Source organism: Kockovaella imperatae, assembly GCF_002102565.1.
Source record: "Kockovaella imperatae strain NRRL Y-17943 chromosome Unknown BD324scaffold_7, whole genome shotgun sequence".
NCBI lineage: Eukaryota > Fungi > Basidiomycota > Tremellomycetes > Tremellales > Cuniculitremaceae > Kockovaella > Kockovaella imperatae.
The window spans coordinates 779,775-795,751 of NW_019028947.1; the positions used below are offsets into that span (position 1 = coordinate 779,775).

General features: G+C 51.8%; 8 protein-coding genes across 8 annotated transcripts; 4 read left to right on the top strand and 4 right to left on the bottom strand.

Annotated features, from left to right (window-relative positions):
• The first annotated feature begins 63 nt into the window (after positions 1-63).
• Positions 64-3,162, top strand: BD324DRAFT_627651 (MCM2/3/5 family-domain-containing protein). The gene is made up of 9 exons (XM_022016022.1): positions 64-371; positions 428-534; positions 596-847; positions 899-1,476; positions 1,524-1,617; positions 1,668-2,006; positions 2,049-2,350; positions 2,390-2,844; positions 2,901-3,162. The coding sequence occupies exons 1-9, from the start codon at positions 157-159 to the stop codon at positions 3,109-3,111; spliced, it is 2,553 nt and encodes an 850-aa protein (XP_021870977.1). The 5' UTR covers positions 64-156; the 3' UTR covers positions 3,112-3,162.
• Positions 3,163-3,164: 2 nt separating this feature from the next.
• On the bottom strand, positions 3,165-4,532 carry BD324DRAFT_627656 (palmitoyl-protein thioesterase). Its single transcript, XM_022016023.1, has 5 exons — positions 4,279-4,532; positions 4,084-4,225; positions 3,955-4,026; positions 3,501-3,894; positions 3,165-3,435 (listed from the first exon to the last, which is right to left on the bottom strand). Exons 1-5 carry the CDS (start codon positions 4,398-4,400, stop codon positions 3,206-3,208), a joined length of 960 nt encoding a protein of 319 aa, XP_021870978.1. The 5' UTR covers positions 4,401-4,532; the 3' UTR covers positions 3,165-3,205.
• Positions 4,533-4,821: 289 nt separating this feature from the next.
• On the bottom strand, positions 4,822-5,449 carry BD324DRAFT_627659 (UPF0041-domain-containing protein). The gene is made up of 4 exons (XM_022016024.1): positions 5,296-5,449; positions 5,137-5,228; positions 5,076-5,087; positions 4,822-5,028 (listed from the first exon to the last, which is right to left on the bottom strand). Exons 1-4 carry the CDS (start codon positions 5,416-5,418, stop codon positions 4,881-4,883), a joined length of 375 nt encoding a protein of 124 aa, XP_021870979.1. The 5' UTR covers positions 5,419-5,449; the 3' UTR covers positions 4,822-4,880.
• A 169-nt stretch (positions 5,450-5,618) lies between these two features.
• BD324DRAFT_627666 (chaperone) lies at positions 5,619-7,918 on the top strand. The gene is made up of 11 exons (XM_022016025.1): positions 5,619-5,849; positions 5,892-6,256; positions 6,296-6,678; positions 6,715-7,031; positions 7,068-7,337; positions 7,378-7,469; positions 7,509-7,520; positions 7,560-7,593; positions 7,643-7,692; positions 7,731-7,783; positions 7,831-7,918. Exons 1-11 carry the CDS (start codon positions 5,661-5,663, stop codon positions 7,848-7,850), a joined length of 1,785 nt encoding a protein of 594 aa, XP_021870980.1. The 5' UTR covers positions 5,619-5,660; the 3' UTR covers positions 7,851-7,918.
• An 89-nt stretch (positions 7,919-8,007) lies between these two features.
• Positions 8,008-10,036, top strand: BD324DRAFT_627670 (general substrate transporter). The gene is made up of 8 exons (XM_022016026.1): positions 8,008-8,690; positions 8,728-8,838; positions 8,879-9,085; positions 9,121-9,281; positions 9,330-9,420; positions 9,458-9,650; positions 9,690-9,827; positions 9,871-10,036. The coding sequence occupies exons 1-8, from the start codon at positions 8,057-8,059 to the stop codon at positions 9,944-9,946; spliced, it is 1,611 nt and encodes a 536-aa protein (XP_021870981.1). The 5' UTR covers positions 8,008-8,056; the 3' UTR covers positions 9,947-10,036.
• An 80-nt stretch (positions 10,037-10,116) lies between these two features.
• BD324DRAFT_627675 (hypothetical protein) lies at positions 10,117-11,719 on the top strand. Its single transcript, XM_022016027.1, has 2 exons — positions 10,117-10,961; positions 10,999-11,719. The coding sequence occupies exons 1-2, from the start codon at positions 10,176-10,178 to the stop codon at positions 11,686-11,688; spliced, it is 1,476 nt and encodes a 491-aa protein (XP_021870982.1). The 5' UTR covers positions 10,117-10,175; the 3' UTR covers positions 11,689-11,719.
• On the bottom strand, positions 11,720-13,068 carry BD324DRAFT_591288 (hypothetical protein; the record flags this gene model as incomplete). The annotated part of the gene is made up of 7 exons (XM_022013796.1): positions 12,983-13,068; positions 12,745-12,943; positions 12,511-12,705; positions 12,381-12,463; positions 12,285-12,340; positions 11,973-12,238; positions 11,720-11,929 (listed from the first exon to the last, which is right to left on the bottom strand). Exons 1-7 carry the CDS (start codon positions 13,050-13,052, stop codon positions 11,722-11,724), a joined length of 1,077 nt encoding a protein of 358 aa, XP_021870983.1. The 5' UTR covers positions 13,053-13,068.
• A 101-nt stretch (positions 13,069-13,169) lies between these two features.
• BD324DRAFT_579970 (hypothetical protein) lies at positions 13,170-14,848 on the bottom strand (the record flags this gene model as incomplete). The annotated part of the gene is made up of 2 exons (XM_022013420.1): positions 13,170-14,623; positions 14,662-14,848. The coding sequence occupies 2 exons, from the start codon at positions 14,846-14,848 to the stop codon at positions 13,170-13,172; spliced, it is 1,641 nt and encodes a 546-aa protein (XP_021870984.1).
• Between the last annotated feature and the right edge of the window lie 1,129 nt (positions 14,849-15,977).

Sequence of the window (15,977 nt, forward strand, 5' to 3'; positions counted from 1 at the left end):
CACGCGCCTCGACACGTAGACGCGTCTCGAACATTAGATTCAAAAGTAATAAAATGTTGCGTCCCACTCTTCTGTCTCTACCTCTAGCTCCAGACCACCTTGACATACATATACAGTGGGCATCCGCCAGCGATCGACCACCGCGCTGTACGCAACATGGCGGACTTTCCTTCGACTCAAGAGGCAGGAGTCATCCTGCAAGATGACTTGATGAGAGACAGAGCGAGACAATTTGTGGAATTTCTCGACGATGACACGCAGGCCAACTACAATTATAGGGATGGGTTAAAGAAGATGTTGGACAATGAGCAAAACAGGCTCATCGTCAATATAGATGATATCAGAGACTACAACAGGGGTATCGCCGATGGGTACGTCCGTCCGGAAGGCAGGTCCTACAAAGCTTCCGTCTAAAACAGTGTCATAGGCTCCTCCTCCAACCGACTTCTTTTCTCCCTGCCTTCGATGCGGCTTTGCTGCAGCTCGTTCAGAGTTTGCACGATCCCATCAAGCACAAAATCGCAGGCATCGACTGTGAGCTATAGAATCCCTTGGAAAACGACTGTCAAAGCTGACGTGTGTGTGTGTGTCACAGATCATATCGGACTCCGAGGATCGTTCGGTCAGAATCATGTGAACCCTCGGACATTACGAAGTAGTCAAATTGGGAAAATGATCAGTCTCGAAGGAATCGTCACTCGCTGTTCCCTAGTCAGACCAAAGATGCTCAAATCTGTTCATTACGCGCCAGCGACCCAAAAATTCCACAGTCGGACTTACCACGACGCCACAATGGTCGCTCCTTCGACTTCTCTGACTGGGAACACTACCGTCGTTCCTAAAGATGGTGAGTTCTCAGCCGACTGAGCATGTACAGTCCCTCATCCCTTTTCTCCAGATGGTGAAGGTCACCCGCTCCTGATGGAATATGGTCTTTCAACCTTTCGCGATCACCAATCTATCAGCATACAAGAGATGCCAGAACGAGCGCCAGCAGGACAGCTCCCTCGAGGTGTTGAAGTCGTCCTTGCGGATGACCTGGTGGACAGCTGTAAACCTGGAGATCGAATTCAACTCGTTGGAGTCTACAAGAGTTCAGGTGGTGGTGGATCGACACGTGGATTCATCACCCAGATCATCGCCATCAACGTCATCCTCCTCTCTTCCAAACAAGGTGGAGGCATCGCCCAGACTCCATTGACAGATACGGATATTCGAAACATCAATAAATTGTCAAAACGACGCAATGTCTTCAATTTGCTGTCTCAATCCCTTGCGCCGTCTATATATGGATCAGATTATGTCAAGCAGGCAGTCTTGTTGATGCTTTTGGGGGGAGAGGAGAAGAATTTGAAGAATGGAACACATATCAGAGGAGATATCAATTGTCTGATGGTCGGAGATCCGAGTACTGCAAAGAGTCAGCTGTTGAGATTCGTCCTCAACATTGCTCCTTTGGCTATTGCCACGACGGGAGTGAGTCGACCGGACCGTATCTCGTATACTATACTGACGCCGTGTAGCGAGGATCATCTGGAGTTGGTCTCACTGCCGCTATCACACAAGACAAGGACACGGGAGAGAGGAGACTCGAGGCTGGAGCAATGGTCCTCGCGGGTTAGTAAAGCAATGCCTGTGGTTGGGGCCAACCAGCTGACGCGTTTCAGACCGTGGAGTGGTGTGCATTGATGAATTCGACAAGATGAGCGAGGTCGACCGAGTTGCCATCCACGAAGTCATGGAACAGCAAACTGTCACCATTGCCAAAGCTGGAATTCACACGACATTGAACGCCAGATGCAGTGTATTTGCGGCTGCGAACCCGGTCTATGGTCAATACGATGTTCACAAGGATCCCCACAAGAACATTGCCTTGCCGGACTCTTTGTTGTCTCGTTTCGATCTGCTCTTTGTCATTACAGATGATGTCTCGGAGCAACGAGATCGGCAAATCTCAGAACACGTACTGCGAATGCATCGCTATCTCCAACCTGGAGTGGAAGAGGGTGAGTGAAAGCACAGGGAGGCGATACTTATCCAATCACCAGGTGCTCCTGCCATTGAAAATCTCGTTCAAAATCTCGATGTCGGTGGTGATGAGATTGAATCACGAACGACCGAGACACCGGTGTACGAGAAATTCAATCCTCTCTTACACGGCGGTGTTTCTACGACATCTGGACGAGGAGCCAACAAGCGGAAAGAGGTGCTCAGCATAGCATTTATCAAAAAATACATCCAATACGCCAAGAGTAGATGTCATCCGGTTCTGACGCAAGGAGCCTCAGATTGGATCGTAGGGGTTTACTCTGCCTTGAGGAACGATGATCTCGCTGGGAACCAAAAGAGGGTAAGGTCTCGCTTGTGATGATGGCTGCTGACCCATCAGACATCGCCTCTCACCGCTCGTACACTTGAGACCCTCATTCGATTGTCAACTGCCCACGCCAAAGCTCGCCTCAGCCCTCACGTGGAGGAGCGCGATGCTATGGCTGCGGAAGAGATCCTCCGGTTTGCCCTTTTCAAAGAGGTGCTCAAAGCACAGCGAAAGAAGAAGAGGAGGTTAAACAATGGTCAAGTGGTCGACATGGCCTCAGATGAGGATGAGGATGAGGATCAGGAGGAAGACGATGCGGAGGATGTGGCTGAGGAGCTAGAGGGAGTGACCATCAGTCAACGGGACAAAGCGCGAGAAAAGGCTCGAGAGATTGAAGGCAGTGCTGGACCAAGTCAACCTCGACAGAGAGATCCACAGGAAGAGGACCAAGATGATATTGATATGGATGGTGCAGAGGCTTTGGCCTTGTTGGAGGAGGAAGAAGGCGCAGAGATTTCGGCTGAACGGTGAGTTTGTCTCTCATTCCGTGCAATGTCAGTGATACTCACGGAATTCGTGACAGACTCGACTTGTTCAGATCACGCCTTGATCACGTCTTCAACTCTCAACTCGGGGCTGAGGGTATGATGGACCTATCTGACCTGTTACCGCTCGTCAATGAGGGAATGGAGACACAAGATCTATTTGGAAGTCGCGAGGCTCGTCAAGCAGCGGAGAAGATGAACGAGAGGAACGAGATCATGTTTACAGAGGGGACCGTGTATCGAGTGTAGTCTGATATGCCTGTGTTTTAATTTTCGGTACTACGTGCATTGCTTTGGCTCAAACATGATAATACAACGTGCTGAGTGTGACTTCGCCACCGGGCTACATGTCTCCAACCCATTTCTTGACCAGGTTCATGGCGCAATCGCCTGTTCCCAGGTCCATATGTTCGCCGGGACAATGCTCAAGGTGCAGCTTGCCAGCTTCATCAAGAGATTTGAGACCGATCCAATCTTGAGTGTAGAGCTTTTGCTTTTCTATCGGTACGAGTAATGTCTTGTCGTCGAAATCGTATGTCCAGAAATGAGCGGATTGAGCAGGCGAAACGGTACCTGCGGCAAAGCACACGCGTCAGTCGAAGTGGACTGTTGAACTCTTTGGACGACGTAAGACTTACGATCTGCATCAAACATGACCGGGATAAAGTTTTCCAAGTGAGACAACCCTTGTCCACCTTGACCGACTTGTCCTGAACCATCTACCAACCTGCCTTCTCCGTTCAAGTTCCGCAAGAAGGTATTTGTCGATAGAAATTCGTCAAATCTCGCTGGATCTCTAAAATAAGCGGCTTGTACGAGGTGAGACTGGGCCCATGTAGAGTAGATTCCAGCACGTGCCGCCCTCGCTGCGAGCAAGCATGTCAGACTGGGCGGTGTGGGACAAGGGATCAAAGCTGCGATGCCGTAGTGCGGTGTCCCGAACGTGATGAGATTCTTGATCGGTGGGTCATTACAGTATTGAGCGTAATATCGAAGGAAGAGACCTCCTTGGGAGAAGCCCATGGCATCGAACTTGAACATTGGTCAGAGCAGCCTGTGTCCAAAGGGGGGTAGAACCGAATGAGTGCTCACGCCGTTGGACAATTCTGGGATATTGGCTAATTGTTCACATCCCGATTCACCTTGCTCCGTCGCATTACCGTACTGCGCAAGTGTCAGAGAAGATAAAGGAGCTATATGGGAATATCGGTTGATACTCACGAAACCCGCCTTCTTCTCCTCATCGGGCGTACCTCCTTCCGGTACCTGTACACTATGGACATAGATACCTGGATAAAGCGTCTTGATATCGTCTATAAACTCAGAGATACCATCGGACAAAGCAGTATCCCCTAGACCATGCCTGATGGGCATCGTCAGGGCTGGAATGGCTCTCGCTTCATCGGACGCACGCACCAGATCACCAGCGGACGATGCTTCGTTTCTATAGTAGACAGGACCAATTGATCTCGGCTGACGATCGAAGCTGCCAAGCTTGAGGTCCACAGACAAGAGGCCAGAAGGATTCGAGTTATCATTGTCCTCGATATACAGCGCTCGAATGGATCACTTCAGCAGCGTCCAGACATGTCAAAGGTTCAATTTGACAATGTTCTGTATCAGGTATTTCAGCTGGTGGCAATGGACGAAGCGAGGAGATCTCCGACGGAAGTAAATTTCAGGCTACAAATGCTAGATCGGTCGTGAGCCTGCAGCCTCTCGCTGGGGTCGAGCCGAGCAGCGTGCTGGCCGTGGTCTCTCAAGCCACCTTGGAGGCTACCAATGGTCATCGTCACTCAAGGGGCCAGTCAGTCCAAAGGGCAATGTATCTCGGATCGACGCTGGACTACCAAGTCCGCCGTCTACCGCCAAGGCATGGCATGTGAACCTTCGCGTCCTCTCCTTATCCCTCTGCCGTCAAGTACCAAGAAGGTGCTTTCTCGTCGTCTCAGGACGTTCTCAGTCCTACCCATTGCTACATCTTCATGCATCCCTGTCCCAGTATAACAATCGAACCCCTAAGTCGCACGGGCTGCGTCCGCGAGCTTGGCAGCCTCGGGGTTGCTCCTTCTCCAATCCCAGATTCTGTACAATTGTCCGAGTCCAGTAAGGCCAACACAAGCGTTGACAGCGGCAAGCGAGTAGTTGACGGGCGTGATGACGAAACTGTAGAAGGTTAGGAGAGACAGATGTATCAGTGGATCTATTCGTACCTGTATCTGACCCTGTAGAACACGAGTCAGCAGAGTGCTAATTCTCTCAAGGAGTCCTCACCATATGAAACCTGTAGCCATCAGAGCCACGTTCTGAGATACAGATAGCTTCTCAGCGGGTCGACCCAAGTCCTTGACACCGGCAGCCACGAGCTTTAAAAAGCGCAAGGGTCAGTCGCCATCTTCTGGACCGTGAAAAGAGAGAGAAAGCAGCACTCACTCCCCACTTCGCTAATGGAGCCCAAAAGAAGATTGTTTTCGGTCCAACGTCAGAGTTCATAAATCGAGTGAGCCTCGATGTCGAAGCAGCAGCTGCCGCTGCGTTACTGGCTGGTGCAGACATGCTGGAGATGGATGATTATTAGATAGGTAGCTAGACCATAGGGGGATTTTTGAGTCGCAGGGGATCATGGCCGACGGCGGAACGGAATCAAAATTCATTGATCTATGCCACGTCATTATTTTGCCATGCCCTTATCACTCACTCAATGCTGCCCTACACACCGTCTTGGTCGTCCAGGAGATTTCTAGAATCCTCGGTTGAATGAGGGATAGCATTCCAACATCCTTACCACCCACACGACCATGTCAGACGCAGCGGCAATCAAAGCAGAAGCCAACAAGGCGTTCGCAGCTAAGAACTACACGGAAGCATCCAAACTCTATTCTGATGCCATCGCTCTCGACCCCTCCAACCATGTCCTCTTCTCCAACCGATCAGCTTCAAAAGCTGGTCTGAGAGATTACCAGGGAGCTTTGGAAGACGCCGAAAAGGTGCAGTAGACTTGGACCATTGCCTCGAGCTGACCTTGGCAGTGCATCGAGCTCAATCCCGACTTCTCCAAAGGGTACGCTCGAAAGGGAGCTGCATATCATGGTCTTAGGCAGTACCCTGAGGCAGTGATGGCTTACGATTCGGGCTTGGAGAAGGATCCGAGCTCGGACGTACTGAAGAAGGGCCTGGCAGATGTCAAAAAGGCCATGGATTCGGACCCTGGCAGTCCATTTGGACCGGGCGGAGACATGGGCTTGGGCAAGCTATTCAAGGATCCAGCGTTGATCAGCAAGTTGGAATCACACCCAAAAACATCAAGCATGATGAAGGACCCGACGTTCAGGACACGCGTCATGGCTTTGCAATCCGGTACAAAGGGTGCTGAAATCCAAGTCATGATGGCAGAGTAAGTCGAAATCGAAGATCAGCATGTCGCTCACTGTAGTCCTCGGATGCTCACTGTACTTGGCGTCGCCATGGGCATAGACATTGATGCGATGGAACGTCCCGAGGGATCCCATGAGATGCCACCCGGAATGGGCGGATCCTCTGCCGGTGCTACCCGATCTTTCCCATCTGAACCACCTTCCTCCTCTTCTGCTCCCTCTCATCCCGCACCTGAACAGCCAAAACCGAAAGAGCCAGAACCAGAGCCAGAGGCGATGGAGGTCGACTCTACCGAGGCGGATGGAAAAAAGGAGGCAGAGGAGCTCAAGGCCAAGGGCAATACCGCGTACAAGGCGAGGAAATTCGACGAAGCTATTGAGCTGTATCAAAAGGCTTGGGAGGTCTACCCCAAGGACATTACCTACTTGTCCAATCTCAGTGGTGGGTCGCGTCCCCTTGGCTCGGCTAACACACCAGCGGTCTACTTTGAGCAGGGAGACTATGACAAGTGCCTCGAGACGTGTGAAAAGGCAATTGAGGAAGCGCATGAAATTCGAATTGATTTCAAGATGTATGCCAAAATCTACGCTCGAATGGGATCAGCCTACACCAAGAAGGAGGACTTGGACAATGCCATCAAGTATCTCGGCAAGAGCTTGACAGAACACAGAACACCGGACGTCCTGACAAAGCTTCGGGCGGCCGAAAAGGCCAAGGTAGAAAAGGAGAAAGCGGCGTACGTGGATCCAGAGAAGGCAGAAGCAGCCAAGCAAGAGGGCAATGCAGCGTTCAAGGTGGGTCTGGCGAGAAAATCTAGCTGAAAATGTTAGGCTGGTAAATGGCCAGAAGCCGTGTCGCATTACACCGAAGCGATTAAGCGAAATCCCACCCAGGCCAATCTCTACACGAACCGATCCTCGGCATACACTAAGCTTCTCGCTCTACCTGAAGCGCTGAAGGATGCCGACGCAGCGATCAAGCTGGATCCCAACTTTGTCAAAGCGTATATACGCAAGGGTTTGACTCAACAAGCGATGAAGGACCATTCGGGTGCATTGGAGACGTTCCAGTTGGCTACGGAGAAGGATACTGCCAAGGCGGTGAGTGAAATATTCGCGGGATCTTAGCTCATCGACCAAGCACACTCGTGAGATTGAGACGAACATGGCAAAGGTCGTAATGGAGATGGAATCTCAGCGAGCTGGCGAGACAGATGAGCAGACGTTTGAGAGGTGAGTGATCTTATACCGGAGCGAAGCTGATATCTGCAGAGCGATGAGAGAGTGAGCTGACCGTTGCGCTGACGAGCTGACCTGTCACAGCCCCGAGATTGCAGAGATCATGAGCGACCCAGTGGTGAGTGACCTTCATGATCGACCTGGCTTCACTGACATCCGTCAATTAGATGAGGCAAATTCTTCAGGACAGTCAGACCAATCCAAAGGCGCTGCAAGAGTGAGTCGGCAGTCTGGATCGTGCTGATCGTCCGTCAGTCACATGAAGAACCCGTTGATCGCCAAGAAGGTTCAGAAGCTTGTCAACGCGGGTGAGTTCAGCGTCCTTTCGCGTGGCCACCAGGCTGATGATCACAAGGTATCATCCGTACACGCTAGAGCAGGGAAGGGGAGACGGAGCGAAGCAGATTACCAGCATGAGATCCAGATGCATCATACATATTCAAGCTTGGAGGATTTGTTTCGTACACAGGCTGCGCCGTTTTCATAATTCGTTCCGGGGAAACCGCTTGAGCCGAAATATCGGAGGCGAGACGCTACCGCCGATCACGATGAGATCTTCTTCATTATAGCCCTGTGTTGGCATGAGCGTGGATCTGCAGGATGGGCAATATTCACCGGCCGCTCGTACTAGACTTCGTGACGAAGAAAACATCCAGCTTGCCCCGCTTCAGTCATCACGAGACGATGCCGGAGCTGGAGAAAATGGTTCACTCTCAAACGAGGGAGTGAATGAAATCTCTGAACCGCAAGACGAAGGTGAACAGCGCTTGACATTCTTCACCGTCAAGCTGGTCACTGTAGCCGCTATTTCAGGGTTATTGTTCGGCTATGATACGTCTGCCATCAGCGGAGCTCTGGTGAATATCCAGGATGATCTTGGAGCTCTGAGCGACTGGCAAAAAGAGCAGATCACCTCGTCCACTACGCTCGGTGCACTCATCGGGGGACTTGGATCCGGTGCGCTGTCAGACTACACCGGGAGGAAACCTCTCATTGGGATCGCGTCAGCCCTGTTCATCCTTGGTGCAGTCCAACAAGCGTGGAGTGGCTCCGTTTGGTCAATGTGCTTGGGGAGATTGATCGTGGGTCTCGGGGTAGGGCAGGCTAGCTGCATCGTCCCTTTGTACATTGGCGAGCTGGGTCCAAGCCGGCTGAGAGGTAGACTGGTGACTGTGAATTGCGTCATGATCACACTAGGTCAAGTCATTGCATATCGTGCGTTTCAGGAGAATTTCACCGCTCAAGCTTGCAGTCATCGGGATGATCTATCAATATACCCCGGGGGGATGGCGATGGATGCTGGGACTTGGAGCAATTCCAGCCATGATCCAGCTGTTCTCTCTGGCAGTGCTACCCGAGTCGCGTGAGTCATTCGACGAATGCGACTTCACTGATCGTGCCAGCACGGTATCTCCTACTTCAATCGCGTCGGACTGAGGCTCGCGCGGTCCTCGTTAAGATTTACCCCTATGCGGACGACGAACAAGTAGATGCCAGACTATCCTTGATGATGGCAGGAGTCCGTCAGAGCACTGTCCTCGCACAATCGTCCACATGGCTGAATCGACTCCGGAGCTTGTTGAACGAGGGGCCAAATAGGAGAGCTCTGGGTGAGTCTCGGACCAAGATGCATGCTTACACACAGTCATTGGATCGGGTCTACAAGCCTTTCAACAGCTTACGGGGATCAACACGGCTCTGTACTATTCCGCGACTTTGTTTGCGAGTCTTGGCTTTCGCAATGCCATAGGTGTAGGATGTGTGGTCGCCCTGGCCAACTTTGCCTTCACCCTGGTTGCACTTAGGGTGAGAACGGCGAAGGGCTCTCCCTCCCTTTCACTGACACCGAGTCAGCTCGTGGATTCGCTCGGTCGCCGAAAAACCATGCTGTATTCGCTCTCCGGCATGGCGTCAGGTCTGATACTGATGGCCGCATTCTTTCATTGTGAGATGATCGTGCGTAGACGATTGGCTGAACCCAGATCTGCCTACGAGGGGAGATAGCCAACCCTCGACTGACAGCTCGTCATTCGCTCCAGGCCTCATCGTTGCAGCCATGCTCATTTACGTATCGTTCTACGCCATCGGTATGGGCAATATACCGTGGCAGCAGGGCGAACTCTTCCGACTCGACGTCAGAGGACTAGGCACGAGCATCTGTACTGCGACGAATTGGCAAGTCTGCAAGTTTTATCCATCTCTGATATGGCGCAGGTCTTGCAACCTCCTTGTAGCAGCTACATTCTTGTCTCTCCTGAGGGTTGCTACGCCTAGCGGAGCGTTCATCTTGTACGCTGTGATCTGTCTCGTCGGATGGACTTTCTGCCTGCTTCTCTATCCAGAGACTTCGGGGTGAGTTGTTGACGCGTTGCGCTCCTGGTTGACTCTCCTCTAGGCTGTCATTGGAGGAGGTTTACGAGTTATTCAAGGACGATTTTGGCGTGCAGCAAAAGTCTAGATCTCTCCCATAGGCATGCGGACAGTCTCCTTGATACCGTGACAGCCATCTCATACACCCATGACAATGTTGTATGCAAGCATCCTTGACTGCCAGCACAAAATTTTGATTCCGCTTATTGACCGGATGCTCCGATTAGCCGGTGCCGTTCAAAAGCGAATTCCATGTTCTCAAATGGACATTGTTATTATACCTTGCTCGAGCAGAGTCTGAAGAAGAAGACACTGAAGCTCCCCAGCCGGATGCCTCATCGTACAGCCGCTTTCCCCAAAGCGGCGAGCTCGTCCCCTCCAAGTCATCCTCACACCTCTCCGAACGGCTCATCGCCCTTACGTCCTTTGGAATCGCAATTCGATATCTTGTACAATACCGCCGTTCAAGCTTTTGTACGCAGAGATCATGTCAAGACTCAGGCAACGCTCTCTCGTCTACTTCAGCTGCTGCTTAGGAATGGCTCCCCGACAAAGACACGCAGAAGATGGTACGAGATTGGAGAGAATCCTCACACACATGGCAACGGATCCCCTTCCAGGACTGACGAGTGGACAATCAAAGTCTTGAAGCTAGTCATCACGTCTCATGCGAGCTTGTATGCCGACCCACCCTCTTCGACTTCCTCATTGGACGCCTCTCTTGTCCTCCTGCTCCCTTCCACTCCGCCAGACAAGATCTTAGCGCAGGCACTTGACATCTGCACTGCGCACTGTGACACCCCTTTGCCCCCTCAGATCATATCCACTTTCATTCTCGCTTCGTTGAAGCTCAAGCCAGCCGAACCAGCTCAGTCATTCACACACCAGCTAACGGAGGATTGGCTCGCGGATCTACCCCCGGAGTTCATCGGGGCCATCGCCAGTCATCAGAAATCCAAGGATGTTCAATTGAGGAAACGGGTGGAAAGTGCGAGAGAAGCATACCTCAAAGTCGTGGAACTATTCGTCGGAGAAGTCTTAGCGAGAGAAGGGGAATGGGACATGGCCAGAGGCTTCTTAGACGGTGAAAATGTTATGGGCTCAAAGCGAAAGGAGGTGAGGATGTGGACCAGAATTTAGACTGACCATTCAGGAACTTTATCGACATTTGCGGTCCATACAGTCCAGGGGCAAGTCTAATCCCAATTCCCCCGCTGCGAGTGGATTCCTTCCACCGGCAAGTAGCTCTGAGTCCATCTCCGCCCCAGATTCTCCGAGTCCCAGTGGATCCAGGACACGATCATTATCGAGCAGCTCGAGCTCTTCAGAACGTACCGCTAGGCCAGGAAATGTTCAGCAGCCCATGACGAAGCGAACGCCGTCAGCTGCGGACCGCAAGGGTAAAGGGAGAGCATCGTCAACCACGGACAGTGTTGGCAGTGTACCAAAGCACATCGAGGTCAATCACGGTACAGCCGAGGCTAGCGAATCGAGCTATGACAAAGTTGCCCGGACTGTAGACTCGCTAGTACAGGCAGGAATTCCACCTTGGCTCAAATCCAGGCTCAATTCGGTGCTTGCGCTCAAACTACTAGGTGTTTCTGTGGTGTTCCCCGCGACAATTATACTGGCTCTTGTCTTGCTACTGAAACGATTACGGAATCGGGCTGTTAGAAACGTCGTCCCTGTGGCTGCTGCTGAATCTAGCTTGGAAGATGTAAGGGCAAGACTCGCATTAGCTCGCCGACGAGGTTTGATGCAATGGCTTTGGTTGGTCTTGCGCTGGTGGGCTCGTAAGTTTGTAGGCATATGGCAGTTAGGGACCACCATCACCTACTTTTGACCAGACTATGCATCTCGTACGTCAGAAACTGTCTCACGCTAACTTGCCCTGAGCTTCGAGTAACTCCTTGAAATCCTTGACGGCCATTGAATAGCCAGTTGCGGGATCATCATTCTCAAAACCCATTGATTCAGACGGACTGCTGTCGTAGTCTCCTGCCCATGTACTAGCTATATCGATAACCGCTTGGTCCTTCTCAAACTTGACAAGCTTGAGCTTGTCCTTACCACCATGTTCAACCCTGACTCATCAGATTCTCAATCAACCCCCAAGCTTTGACTCACAGAGCATCGATCATCTGCCTCGGCATGACCTTGATTCCCGGCAGATTGATGCTCCTGCCTAACCCTTCGTACTTTTTAAATTCTGTCTCAGGCATACACATGGCATACGCAACATTTCGAACCAGTGTCTTCGTCCGTGTACAGTACCAAGGCATAGAGTCCAAGATTGGATCATCGATAGAAGAGGCGATGGGACAGATCGATTCGACACCTTGGAGTGGCTCCCTAACGATTCCAGAGAGGAAAGATGAGGCGGCGGTAGAGGGCTTGGCAAAAAAAGGTCAGTCGTGCGAGAATTGGTATCTGACTCACAGCTCCAGGCCTTATCGTCACTGAAGGCAAGCGAATAGACCGAGTGTCGAGGTAACCTGAACAGTCAGAAAATGGCCAACATAGCCCCTAGCTCACCCTTTCGTCCGTAGTCGTACACATACATCTCCATAATCTGCTTCTGGATCCCATAACTAGTCTTTGCAATGACAGGTGTGTCCCTTGCAAGGTTAAGCTCCCTCTTCATCGCTCGACGTGCAAGACGTACTGAGGTATAACCCGACTCTCGGGGACAGCCTTTGGCCCTCCATACACAGCCAGACTGGATACGAACACGTAGGTCGGTTTGAATGCGTGCTCGTTCGCATGGCTATGAGCCTGTTTCAAGAGATTCAAGTTTGAGTCGACATTGACAGCGTAGCCCAGATCGAAGTTGGCCTCTGCGCCGCCCGACATGATACCGCTAAGCGAGTCAGGTAGAGGCAGCAAATAAGCAACCTACTGGAGAGCGAAGACACCTCCGATCTGCTCGCCTTCGAACAAGGCTTCGACCTGAGAGGTATGACCAAGATCCGCCTTGATGGCTTTGAAACGCTTCTCATCGTCTATCAATCTTGGCGGCTCGATAATGTCCGTTGCGATGAGCTTGACGTCAGGAAAGAGTTCAAGCAGCAATTTGACGAGCTCTTGACCGACAAATCCTACGCTGTTAGAACGGTACGGTACGTTGTCTCATTCACCTCCTGCACCTGATACAAGAATCGTCTTGATGTGCGATGGTAGCTTGAGAGCATCATATGTTGGCGACATGGTTGATGAGCCACAGCTAATAAGACACTTCGGACATTATTGACTGAGGACAAGGTCATATCCGACTGACCGGGCCGGGAGATCCGGTCGAGGCCCCACATTCCATGCATACATATATTATGTAGCTTCTGAGTCGACGCGATCCGACTGTTGGGACTCTACAACCATAATGTCATCCGAAGCTGGATGCAGCTGAATGCTGTCCGCTTCCTCCATCTTGATATCCCTGAAATCAGGTAACGCATCTTCCGTTTTCACCTCGGAAGGTATTGGCGTCCCTCGCCCAGAACCCGATTCCGCGACTGGAGTAGGGGTAGCTCCTGGCGTATCGCCAGGGGTATCCGTTCCCTTTCTCTTCTTCCTCAGCGGCATTTCCTTCTTGACTCCATTCTTCAACATGGAGGCAGCGCGCTCCGCTGCTGCCTTTTTTCTAGCCTCCTCCGCCGCAATCTCCTTTAACAGCCGCTCCGAAGTCTCCTCCTCGTCCCTCTCGTCCAGAATCCTCTCCTCTTCTCTGAACTCGGCCCATCGATCACACATCGGTCTTGCGTCCAGACCAGGAGGAGGGTATTGCCATGTCGGTCCAAAATTGGCTTGTATCTTGCCTCGGCCGAAGCATGAGACCATGGCGAAATACCCCATTGTCCCGTCATCGTATTGGGTATCCTTCGCCGCATCCTGAGCCTTCTTCGACGACGGTGTGGTGGGATGGGCGATGGGAGGAAGAGGCGAGAAGTCGTACAGGTCTTCAAAGGCCGTTCCTAAGCTCTGGCCGTTGAGGAAGAATTCAATCTTAGAATCTGCCAAGACAGGTAAATCCCTGGCGACCGGTCCAGCAGGTTGAATAATGTCCTTCTTGCCTCTCTTTACGGCTTTAGCAGTCGCTCCTTTCTTGACTTTGATCTTGTCCTCCTCTGCAGCTTCTCTAGCAGCCTCTGCAGCTGCCTTGGCAGCCAATGCGACCTTGCCTTCGCGATCGACCAGCGCCTCCATCTCCTTCTGAGCGGAGTATTCCTCCATTTCAAAGTACCGTTGACCTTTATACCGTAGAGGCAAGCGGGATCGTTTGAGTTTCGACAAGTCTTCCGTTCTTGATGGTAGAGTGATCAGGCATCCCACGACATCTCCAGACTTGAAACTCTGTCCGTACGGCTTCGGTCTTGAAATGTGCACTTTCTCTCCGCCTACATCTCTGATCCCATACGAATAGCCGTCCATCCCCACGGGACCGTCGGTACTCGCTTCTCTCCTCGCCCAGCCTATTCGCACGTGAGCGTTCCCGATATCACCACCCGTAGTCCCGCCTCCTCCCTCTGTGCCATGTCCGCGGAGGATCAAAACCTCAAAATACCATGATCCCTGTCTCACGCTGATATTGCTCCTGGCAGATCGAAAGCCTTTGTCGGAAGTGATGGTGAGGCCGTTAGAAGAGATGCGGAGGAAGCTCGACCGATCAAGTAGGGAAAGGTGGACCAAGGGACACGGCGGCGGTGATGGGACAGTGCGGTAAAAGGGGAATAGGTGCGAAGGAGATTGAGTAGGAGATGGACCGCAGAAGGCGTATCGGAAGCCTAGTGATCAGCTCCCCAAACGTCAGAGTATGACCCACTGCCAGGTTTGTTCATGACTAGATCTGTCCATAGGAAGCATTCATCGCCGCAGTCCTTGCCATCACTTGTCCCAGGAACGATACTTCCTCCCTTTGCGATGAGTGATTCTTCGACAGACGATTTTGATGGTGTCAGACGTGATGGACCAGCGACTGGCGTCTCATCCCGCTCGAGCTCGCTTTTCATTCCATCTGAAAAATGGCTCTCCAATGATGCTTCAGGACCATCCGAGAAGCTTGAGGGGAGTGCTCGAACCGAGCTCGCCATGTCGAGTGTAGCTAGGCAGATTCTCCGAATGTCTGTCCAAAGACGCGCAAAAGACAAAAAAGTCAGTCTCCCGCGTGAAACGACCCGACCAGCGAGTGTGGCGGTGGCAAGCGAAGCATGGGTCCGCCTCATGAACTTGTCAAGGTAACTACCACTCGCCAGAAGGGCGTCCAAGGGCAACGCAATCGCATGTCATCCAAGAGCAGACGCGGGCTGCGACCCATCGATCACAGGCCCCTGTCAGGGGAATTCTTTGTGAGGGAGCTTGAAGATACATTCGGTTGCGACACTGCACAGACAGTTAACTGTGCAGTGTCTTCTCATACGTGGTCAGTCTCGTCTTGGAGCGCATGTTGATCCCTAAGACTATATGACGTAGAGAAAGGGTATGAAAAGAAGAGATATCGAGGTCCTGTCGAGCAATGAAACTCCTTTGTAAGCTGACCGTTTCGATATCCAATCTCCGGCAGTCGAGCTGGAATTCGTTGAGAAGTCTCATCCAGGTCATTTTTCCCCTCATCATCAAACGAATACGCACTCGCATATCGACCTGCTGGCTTTTCTGCAACGAATATTGGTTATCATGAGCGCCTCCGACACCCAACGCTACGCCTCGATCAGCGAGCGTATCAAGAATCTGAATATGGGATTGGCACGGTGTGAAACCGAGCTTCGGAAGCGGACGGACCAAGCATCGACCATGGGCAACACGGCAGAGCACCAAGAGCTGACAAACTTCTCAACAGAGGTCCCAGTGACCTCAGTGCCCATCGAAAATTTCGTCTCATGGCCGTCGGAAGACGAGACAGGAAAGCTCGACACATCCGACTGGATCAACCACGCAAGACAGTTCATGGCGTCATGTGGGACAGAACTTCCTATCTTGAAGGTGATTTGTACATACAACGACTCGGCAGCAGTTGAAAATCGAGTGCATTCGATTCAGCAGATTTCAGACCGTGATATGCTGTGTAGAATCAGCAAAGAGACACAAAAAGGCCCCCAAGGTCAAAAGCTCGCCTTTTTGGCCGAACAAGGAGACTGTCCT